The 10885-nt window shown below is 48.3% G+C and overlaps 1 protein-coding gene across 2 annotated transcripts in view; it reads right to left on the reverse strand.

Annotated features, from left to right (window-relative positions):
* Positions 1-8284, reverse strand: part of MYH10 (myosin heavy chain 10) — a 108025-nt gene extending 99741 nt beyond the window's left edge. The window contains exons 1-2 of one of the 2 annotated variants that reach the window (XM_075111409.1): positions 8194-8284; positions 5195-5572 (exon numbers count right to left, since the gene is read on the reverse strand). In XM_075111409.1, coding sequence (XP_074967510.1) covers positions 5195-5539 — 345 coding nt within the window. In that variant the 5' untranslated portion in view covers positions 5540-5572; positions 8194-8284. Of the gene's footprint in view, positions 1-5194; positions 5573-7390; positions 7408-8193 lie in introns of those variants that run through there. The other variant, XM_075111410.1, reaches the window with a different exon arrangement.
* Positions 8285-10885: the final 2601 nt, after the last annotated feature.

The following is a 10885-nucleotide window of genomic DNA, read 5'->3' on the forward strand; positions in this document are numbered from 1 at the left end:
GTACTGACACAAAAGCAGAGCTTTAAATGGCTGGAAAAAGTGTCACCTAGCCCTGACTTGAAAGTCTTAACAGTCATTAGCTTATTCATTCCAATTCCAGCCAGTGCCTGCAATATCAAGAACAAGTTGCTTTCCATTTAAGTAGAAATGAGGTATTTACATTTCCAATCTATGCAGCTAGATGTATTTTGATTAACTAAAATGCTTTTAATATACTAAAAGAAATTCAAAGTAATAAGAAAATAATATCCAGAATGCTGCCTCACAAAGCACTGAAACATTCCTTAGAGTGATCAGGAACCTTCCTGACTACTTTGCTTTTTGCAGTTCTAGAATAGTATAGCGTATCTCAAAATTTACATTCAGACTTCAAAAAACACAAATCATCTTGCTCTGAAGTGAAAGAAAAGGACTCAAACTGCACACTAACTAGCCACTCTCTTCCAGGTACAGAGAAAACAAAATGGTAAAAAACAACTTAAACACTTCAAAAAAATACTGACACAGTTCTTTCCTTCAGATCAGCCCTATGAGTCAATTTGGGTAGTAAACTTTGAGTAGAAGCCTAATTTTGAACATAACTGACATGCCTATATATAAGCTGAGCTAATACGCTGTTGAAGGGCAAAGAGATCAAGTTGGAGAATACACACACTTCTTCCTACACCAGAAACTCCTTTACAGCTTTCAAACCTGAGCCGTAGCTCTCCATCAAAGCACCCAAGTATCTCTCCCCTCCATACTGTCAAGTATGGCATCTGTTCCCCCAGCACTTTATTTTCAGACTAAATCCTCTGCCTTGTGTATCACCCCCACCACACCCATCCTGTCCCACCAAAACCAGAGACCTATTTCAAGTGTCTCCCTTTCCCAGGACTCCAGCTGAAGGAGACACCTATAGCTCAACAGCCGAAGTTACTTCTCCAGCTGGGCTTCACACACACTCCCAAAGGCAAACTGATGTCACAAACAAAACTGCACCTGAACCTTACAGCTATCAGCAGAGCAGTTTAAAAATTGAAGTCAATGATTTCCTATGTTCAGATACCATATTGGACCACAAAGAGTATGGAAGAGGGTTCATGAGAAACCCCAGACTTCATGAAGCAGTGACAAAGAGAATTACTAGAGCAGAAATCTTGCCCATCACAGCTTATCACAAAGTACTAAAGCAACCGTGGTCTTGGGAACTTCGCGGCATACAAGGCTGATGGACCCCTAATATCTACTCTTTTTGGTGGATGTCTCCATTTCATTGGCCATTTCAAAGATTCCCTCCCCATGAAACCATATTTTGCTGACATGACGTAAGCAGAAACCAAAATAGTAGTGGCAGATATACAGAAGCCTTCACAGTGGCATTTTACATGCAGGTCTTATAAAAATAAAGATATTTCTTCACGCAGTCTGCAGACCTTGGTGACCCAAAACCTCTGACAACTAGACTCCTTTCTTAAAGCAATGCCCCCAGAATGATATCTGAAACTCAGTTCATCGTGCTATAAGGATATTCAGGAACCACCACAAAACCAGTCTGAGCAAACTCATGTCTATTCCAAACATTAAAAGGACTTTCTACACCTCTGGGTATTCCTCCTGGATACCCTTAAAATGAGCTACCTCCAGTTTCTGATCTACAGCTATGAAGAATATTACTAAATACAGACTGAAGCTAGTTTTAAAGCTGGCCACTCTAAAGCAGAGCAGGCAGAACAGGAAAGTTTTATATGAAGCTGAAGAATTGACAGTTAACAAGCATGTAAGGTAACCAAAACCCACGAGAACCTGCCGCTGCAGCAGGACATGAGAGGTCAATTTAGAGTATTAGTGACTCAAGTGATACATCCCCACCATAAGAAATGTTGATATCCCTAGAAAAGCACAAAATTTGAAAAGATTCAGGTATGAAACACATGGAAGAGTGGTAACTCCTACCAAAGGTAGAAGTAATGAGAAAAACCCTGCTGCAGATGGCTACACCTTCACAGAACCAACACTTGCACTTGATGAAAATCAAGCCTCAAACGTGAGCAGAGATTGTCTCAGGGACTCAGATTCTTCAGGATCATGCTTAGTCATTGACGGGTTAAGGAGAAAAGTGCAAGAAGTCATGATGGTAGATTTACCCCATGCTCAGGGGTGAAAATATATATATGCATAGTGTCCTTCAAAAGGCTCTGCAAAGATAGTACAGCTTCTCTGAGAAAGAATTTTTTTTAATATATTCTTCAGTTATACTCAAAATAAATTTTGTGTCAAGAAATGGAACAGGTGATGTTAAAAGTGGAGCAAGAAGTGAAGTTATTTCATTCCCAAAGCAAAACTGGGATCGTAGTTTACACTCCCACCACTCTTCCCAGCAGGACCTGTACAAGAACTGCTACCTTTCATCTTCTGTGCAGTCATGAACAGACCAGAAATAAAGACAGCTCCAAGGACTGACATCATGCTTTTACAAGCCATGGGTCTTCCAAATTCTCCATTTGTGTTCATCTCCCAGAGCACAGTAGTAATGCAACCGAGAGGCCAAGATCATGCCACTTGGCAGACATCAGAAATGCTAGAGGTTCCAGAAATTCCTCACCATCCCTACTTAGATGTTACTTGAAATTCTTCTTGATGAGATGAGCATCACTGCCCAGGTCATGCCGAGGGGCATCGCTTTAGTCAGCCCTCACTGTTCCTCCAGCAGTGTCATCTTGAAGGGGTAGATTATAGACCGATGACTAGACCCCCTGACCAAGTCCCTCAGCTTGTTTGCTTCCCTTCTAGGGATGGAAAGCAAACATGTATCTACTTCAGTTGACAGTCTTTCATCTTCGACTTCCTAGAAAGGCAACACTGTATGCTGCCTCTTGTGAATTACAGGACACCAAAACAGACTCACCACCTCCATCTTAACTACTTGAGACCAACACCAAAATGCACGATTTCTGTTTGGTTATTACAAGAGCACTATCTAGAAATCAAAACAGACCTTTAACTGACCCTTGTCATGGCCAAACCACCATAATTCCCTTCACCAGCTCAGTTAACCATGGTTCTTTCCTTCACGCCAAGCAAATGTCAGCAGGTTAGGCCAGTAGTGCGATGGCTCCAGGCTGTGCTGTCAGCAGGAGCAAGGCTAGTGCCACATTCAAGAACTTTAGGGATCCCCAGCAGAGATCCCTACCAGAACCGCACCAAAAACCCCACCAGCTCATGCTCTTGATGAAGTTTCTCTCTGTGGCCTGTCGATCTTTGCCAATGCTCAGCCTCTGCCCTAACAGCACTCACAACTGCTTTTTCCCCTCCCTTCAAAACATAAGCTAAGTTTTAATTTCAAACAAGAAGCCATTATTACAGCTGCATAGCAACATTATTCTTGGTAACGGTAGCATCCTCCAGCAATGTTCCTGTAACTCAGGCCTCCAGTGAAGGCCAACAGACCCATTAGCTTCTTGATCCCAACCAAATTCTTCCAGCTCGAGGGCAGGGGAGGTCATTAGTAATATACCGATGCAGTAATCCTCCAGTGCAACAGCAGCATCGCAGCGCCAGGAGCCAAGTTTTAGAGTCTGCTGCAACAGTTAAAGAATGAAAGCAGAAAACACCTTTTGGGGAAGGCGGAGCAAGAGGGGGAAAAAAAAAAAGAGGCAAGTCACCTGTAGGATGTCACTTAACTCCATCTATACAATATGCCAGCCTTTCACAAAGCAGAGTTTTTTTAATTTGTCAGCCACCCAAAGTAACAGTCCTGTATCATCTGTGTATATAGAAGAGTGACAGGTTCTCAATACCATCCTCCAGAAGCACTTGTGGCTATGTTTACTCTACAGAGTCCTTGGACTAGAGCTTGCTTTGACCTTTAATGCCTTCAGCTTTTAACCTTCATAATGAAACATGGTTATAATAATTGCAATGAATTTCTTAACAACTAGCATTATGATTGATACATACACTGAAAACTTTTGACCTATCAACTTGTTTACTTCTAATTTTCAATCCGGTCCTTCCTAATTATGCAATTAGTTTACTTATAAGCTTGCAGGAATCATTCCAGAAGTACTTTTTGCTGAGCTCTGCCATAAGGGTCTCAGTGCAAGGCCTTGGAAAAGTAAAAGCCAAAAACCCACACAGGAAACTGACAAGGAAGCACAAACACAAACATTTTGAAGTTGCATACAATTTTTAATAAGTCTAAATATTAACAAGGGCCAAGCAAAAAAGGTAGCCCGTGAATGCCTAGACAGAAGGGAAAGTGAGCCAACTAAGTAGCGGAACTAAACAAAATAGATTTAAGCTTTAGAACAAGTGTTTATTAAAATGAGCCAAGCATTTAAGCAGATGTTCCAGTTTCTTTTAAGATAGAAAGTCTACTTGCAGCTCTCAACGACACTGTGACTCAACAAGTCACTATGCAATCAGTTTGCCAAGAGACAAGGAGCTCCTCTTAACTGTACGCCACAGACACTCATTTAATATTGTTCAAGGAGGGAACGGGGTCAAAAGCAGCATCAATGGCGTTGTGATTTCTAACTCTATAGAAAGAGGGTGATAAGCCAGATGTTCCCAATTAGTGCCTCAAGACCACTGGAAAAAAAGAAAGCTTTATCTTATTGGTTTATTTTAAGCACTTGAACACATTCTTTCCTGGCCCACTAAGTTGATATTAGATTCCAAAAAGACATTTTGCATTCCTAGCACTCTCCAACTTCAGCTTTTAAATAATAGCATAGGCTCTCATTATCATTTTTAACGTGCAGCAAGTTAAAGCAAGATATAGGCTTATTCATATGAGCAATTAAACAACAGTAATTCAGCAAAGTTAGGTTTTGTAATCTCTCGTCAGCTCAAACAAGCCATTTGATACTATTCACTGTATCAGTTAAGCATGTCTGAGGCAAGCGCTCTAACAAGCGGCATGAGCTAAGCACCCAGAGTTGCCATTTAGCATTCTATTTTTGAAAGATGCTTGCAGAATTATTTCCACAGGAGAATTTTTATTATTTGTTTTATGACAACAGAGTTCTTGACCTATACACAGTGCGGAAAAATGACCCTGGCCTAATCTAAATGCTAGGGACACAAAGTATTTAGACTATCGAGATCAAAGTCAAGACCTGCTTCCTACATTTCAGGTAAGTAAAGGAAAGGGAATCAGATAAGTTTGGCTGAATTAGCACCCACAATGAATCTAATAATTAGTACTTACATAGATGAGCCCAGAGTAATACCGATCCTTTAAGTTATGCAATACAGAGGCTTCATTTAAACAGGTTAATTCTGCCATGTCTTCCACTTTCGAGAACTTGGGAGGATTCATCTTCTGAATATCATCTTTATTGACTAGTGCCTTCTTTCCATTCTCTGCCAGTTCGACCAACACTTCATCCCCTTTTTCCTCCTTGATGCTGGCTGCCTCAAAACCATGGCGCTCTGAAGGAATCCAGACCAACTTTTTAGCAGTCCAATCAGCCTGGGTGGCAGGGTTGTAGATTACAGCCCTGTCTACAAAGAGGTATCTCTCCGGATCTTCCTGTCCAGATCTCTGTGCCATTGTAGGAAGTGAAGGTGTCCACTATCAGTTACCCTGTAAATTGGAGAGGAAAAAAAGGCAAAAAGTATTTAACATACCATATTCTTGGTTAACAAATAGATGGAGCTACGGCACATCAATTAAATGATCTATCACTAATACGTGTGTCTTCTCTTGATGATGAAACAATGTTAATTTCTTCCATGGTCTAAAGAAGTTGCTATACAACTGAGCACCCCTGTTCACACAGCAGCCCTCTGAATAAACCAACTGTTGTATAAAAGCTAAAGTGACCTGTCAAGTATAATCGCAGACCCAGTACAGCAAACTCTATATAAACTGTTTTTAATTGTGCACCAACTATGAAGAGATATCACAATCAATGTGAGAACTACAAGCAGAAAGACATATGCATCCATCTTCTGTCCTTAAATAAGGAAGAGCAGCAAATTTCACAAAAGCTTGCCAGGAAACTCAATTTCAATTGACCAGTAAAAAAAGATACAAAAATATAAAAGATGTTCAGTGGATAGCTAACTACAGTAACCAGAAGGCAGCGAGAATATGTTTCAAAATGTGGATTTTCAACTACAGACATGAACTTGAGACACTTGGGGCTTCTGCAAGCCATTAAGCTAGCTAAACCTTGCTCATATTCTTCATGAAAAACGTAAGACACTGCATTTCTACAGCCAGCTTCCTCAGTCATGAGCGCTGACATTACCATAGTCTAGAAAAATGTCTCCAGATCTCAAGTTTACCTTGAGGCTCAAGACGTAGCAAGGACTGCTGTCAGACTTTCCTACGGAGTCATAGGTGATTTGAAAGGGAAAGAAAAACTGCTGACAAGAGCACCTGCATGCTTATTTTACCTATTTGCTTCTATCAAAGAGGGGCCACCACATCCCTAGTTAATAATACTGTCTCATCCAGGATTCCTGGAGCTAGCAGTTTCATCTGTAACTGCCTGAGGAGCAACGAGGTCAAGCCTGACACCCAGTACTCAGGTCATTCAATATCTTGTCTTTTCACACACTAGATCTTTTCTGCTGAAGAATGCTGCATTAGCTAATGGTAGCCTCTTCCAGCAGGTAACCTAAAGGCTAGCTTCAAAAGCAAAGAAGGTTTCGCAAACTGCATTTGTCATCTTTCGTCCTACTGTATGCACCCTGATGGAAGAGGTCCTGCAACACACCCAGCCTCAGAAGAACTTGTAATTAAATACAATAGTTGCATCTCCATCTACGGCACGGACATCTGTTACGTTGCCCAACTTTAATGTAGAGTAAGCATGAAGTCATTGAACCCTTCAGAGGTTTGAGGAGCAGACCGTTTTCTACTGACTGCTTAATTCAAATCAAGAGGCAATGACTCAACATTTAAAGTATTTTAGAAGAGCCTCTGAGAGAAAAATTCAGTGAAGTGAGAGGGAATCACTGAGGGGACACCTTAAGTGATAGCTGGACTCCTCAGCCAGGAGAACAAATAAATTAGTCAACGTATGCTACAGTTAGCTCAAGAAGCCCACAGATTTAATATCCGAGCCTTCAATCCCCATTCAGATAGCTGTTTGTCTCCGCTGTGCCACAACCCAGCTGAAGTGCCAAAAGAGACCTGGAACACCATCGCTGCCCCCGTGTGCAAGTGCACCTCGGTGTCAGGCCCCTGCAAGCTCCCTGGCCAAGTGTGACAGACAGCCAAACGCATTTATGATAAGCTCTCTCAGCTGTGTGCATCAAGATGTAGTAAAACCTAAAGGTCAGATAAAACTCGTATGACAAAACTCATCGGTATTGTTCCCCAGGGGGATTAAAGGCTGAAGACTCACATGAATGCATGGACTGAGTTTATACCAGTTCCTGAGGAACACACCTATCATCAGGGGATCACAGCCAGTGTCAGGGTCATTTTTCCGCTTCGGCTTTTGATTCCACAGGGCCCATCATAAAAGACCCTCTGCAGAAGCAAAGCAAGTTGCAGCTTACTCTACCCAAGCTCCTCTGTTAACAATAGCATTCAAATGAAATACACAAATGAGCACATTTATCATGCAGGAATCCAGCACTCCCAAAAAGCGACTAGTGGGAAAAAGGAAAAAAAAGAAAAAAACCAAACCAGAAAAACCCTTCCGCACGCTCCCCGTTCCGCTCCGCTACACAAAAGGGGGGCGCGGGGAGCCCCGGCGGCGGCGGGGAGTGGCATCCCTCGGCGCAGCCCGGGCATTTTCAAGGACAGGGGCAGCCCGAGGAGCCGCAGGAGCCGCGCCGCCCCCGAGCGCCCAGGGCTGATGCTGCCCGCCCGCCCTCGCGCCGCCGAGCCCCCCTCGCCGGGCCGCGGGCCCCGCCGCCGCCCCGGCGGACAAAGGAGGCGGCCGGGGCCGCTCGGCCCGGCGGGGCCCCCTCCCCTCCCCTCCCGGCGCCCCCCGCCCAGCCGCCGCCCCTCCCGGAGGCTGCAAGAGAGGGATAAAATGGCCACCTTCCCCTCAGCGATGCGGCGGGGGGGACGCGGCGGCGCGGGCGGGCGGCGCGGTCCGCACAAGGGGGTCTTTGTGTGCCGGGCCCGCCGCCCCCGCCCCACCCCCACCGCGGGCGGGCCCGGCCGCGCGCCCCCGCCGAGCCCACTCCCCCCCTCCGCCCCGCGGAGCCGGGGGCCGCCGCCGGGCCCCGCTGCCTCACCTGTATAGCGCCCGGCCGCCGCCGTGCCCCGGAGCTCGCCCCGCTCGCCCGGCTCCTCAGCACCCGCGCCGCTCCGCCCCCCTCCCGCCGCGCTCCTTTAGCGCCACACCGAGCCCTCCGCCCCCCGCTCGCCGCCGCCGCCAGCCCCGCCCCGCTGCCGCCGACCGCCGCACTTCCATTGGGCGACGGCCACGTCCCTCCGCCGCCGCGCGCTCGCCCATTGGTCCGCGGTGCGGCCGCTCTCCAGCCACGGCCATAGCAACCTCCACACGCTACCCTCCAAACCCCGCCTCTCCGTTTCGCCCCGCCTCCTCAGCGCTCATTGGCAGGCCCCGCCCGCCTGTCGGCACGCAGCTCTCCTCTCACTGGGCGCCCGCCACGCCTGTCGGGACGGGCTCCGCCGCGCTGCAGCACGCCCGGCGCGGGGCGCGGCGCGTGCCCGGCGCTGCAGCGGGCGGTGCGCGCGGTGCTGCAGCGCGGGGCGGGCGCGCGCTTTCCCCTCAGCCACCCACACTCCCCTCCCCCCCCCCCCCCCCGCGCCGCCCCTGTATTTTGGGTCGATAAAAGGCATTTTCAGGCCCCGGGGCAGGCTCCCACCGGCGGGAGAGATAACGGGGAGCCCGTCCGCGGGCGCTGGGCGCGGGCCCTGCCCGCCCGAGGGGCGCGGGGCCGCCTCAGCTCCCTCAGCGCTGCCCGGCGGTGGTGGCGGTCACCACAGCCGCGGGCGGGACGGCAGAGCCACCCAGACCCCATTTCTGAACTTCTAGAAACTACCGCAGCCCTCGGTCGTTGCTCCCGGGGACGATTGCCCTGACGATTAAAAATAAAAACCCAGCCCTCGCTGCAAGCCTGGTGTGCTCTCCCAGCCCCCGTGATCCAGTCCGGCATCCCCGTGCGGGGTCAGCATCCCCCCTCAGCAAAGCCTGCTCCTGCATGGCGGCCCTTCGGCCCACCGAGCAGCCCCGGCCTCCTCTGCCTCAGGTTGGCCAAGCGCATGCTCAGATCTGCGATTTTCCCCTTCCTTAAACATAATCCTGAGGCTTTTTGGAGCCCTCCCCTGTTTGCCAGCACCTTTTCTGGATGAGGCAGATAGGCAGGAGGCTGCAGCATGGGAAAAAAAGCCGTTCGCAGCGTCTGTGAGAGTCTCGTGGGCTCACGTGGGCTTTGAAAGTCGGTGCCGAGTGGGTTTCAGGCATTACACCTCGGGGGGCTGCCAGCCTTCGTGCACTGGTGCGCCGCTGCTTGGGGATTCGAGATGGGGACCTTCACCATGGCAATGGTCTTCTCTCTTTTTTTGCAAAATCTCTCCCGTGTTTCTCTCCCTGGCTCAGAAAGCTTGTCAGGGATCACTCGTGGTATGTTCAACCTCTCGCCGCAACCATGGCTCGCTCCAGCCCTGCGTGTGATCAGGTAGCTAAAAGCGTCCAGGGTTCCCATTGCCGGAGCTACGGGTTTTGTTTCTCTGCCCAGACTGAATGCAAATGCGAGTGGCTCAGGAATTAGAGCGGTTTTGGTGGAAGGAATTTGTGTCAGATCCTTCTGACCCAAGTCGATGAGCGTAGTGAGAAGCAGAGAGAAATGGCAGGAAGGAGCATGGAGCCTGGCGGGGGGCAAAGCTGTAGCGGGGGTCCCAGGAAGGGCAGGGGGTGTCAGGCAGCACCTGGGGATACGAGTGAGGGTGCCTCCCATTTCCCCCATGCTTAGGAAGCAGGACTTTCTATGGACTACCTGTACAAATGGAAGTGTTTCAAAGCAGCATTTGCCATTTCAATACAACTTAGCGTTTCTGGACCGGTTGCTCGGCTCAGAAAGGGAGGCAATAAGGCAAACCATGGGGAGCCAGGCTCTTGGCACGGAGCTGGAAATCATTCAGTCGTCTCTGCTCATCTCTGCACACAAATCAGTTCACGCGTAATTCCTGGCACTTGGATTTATATGAAAGTCTTCCTCTTAATTACCATTTCAGTGGGAGGTCTCGTACATCCTGTTTCACTGAAAAATAAGGGTGTTGACTCGCAAACGCAGGTAGATGAAAGCCAAAAGGCTGAACTGGTTACTCCCCAGCTGTTTTTCGCTTTGCAAGGACTGCCACTCCCGGGGCTGGGACGGCTGAGCTGCGTGGCAAGCTGCCGTAGGCAGCAGAGTGAGGCCAACACCACGTGGACTTTGGGTTCCTTAAATACAGGTATCCAGCGTGCTGCATCTCCCAGGATTTACAGTTTTTCCTCACTCAGCCAACAGGTCTCCACGAGATGCTCGGCCGGCGTCAACGGAATGATGCCAGCCCCTCGGCAGCGCCAGGTCTTTGCGACAGAGCAGCCTGCTGAGCATTTTCCTTCTTTTGGAAAAACCACATGCCCAGGGAGCAGCATCCTGCTGCAGTTACGGTCACCCCTCGGCGCGGCTCTGGCCTCGGGATGGTGCAGCACCCAAACCCCGACACCCTCATGCCCCAGGTCAGCACCTCCAAGTCATGCTGCTTCGGGCTTCAGTCACAAAACTGCCATTTTTAGGCATTCAGTGTCTTTTAAAAGAAAAACAGAAATATCACACAGAAAACGTCATTCTAGAGACAAGCTGGCTGAAGACTTTAGTTTCATTTAGAAAATGATTTCCCTGGAAAATCTTTGAGGATCCCGTAGATGCCACGTGGAGCGTGTCAGGGTTATAGCACTGAGTTAGTATTTTTATC

This window comes from Phalacrocorax aristotelis, chromosome 16, assembly GCF_949628215.1.
Source record: "Phalacrocorax aristotelis chromosome 16, bGulAri2.1, whole genome shotgun sequence".
Classification (NCBI taxonomy): Eukaryota; Metazoa; Chordata; class Aves; order Suliformes; family Phalacrocoracidae; genus Phalacrocorax; species Phalacrocorax aristotelis.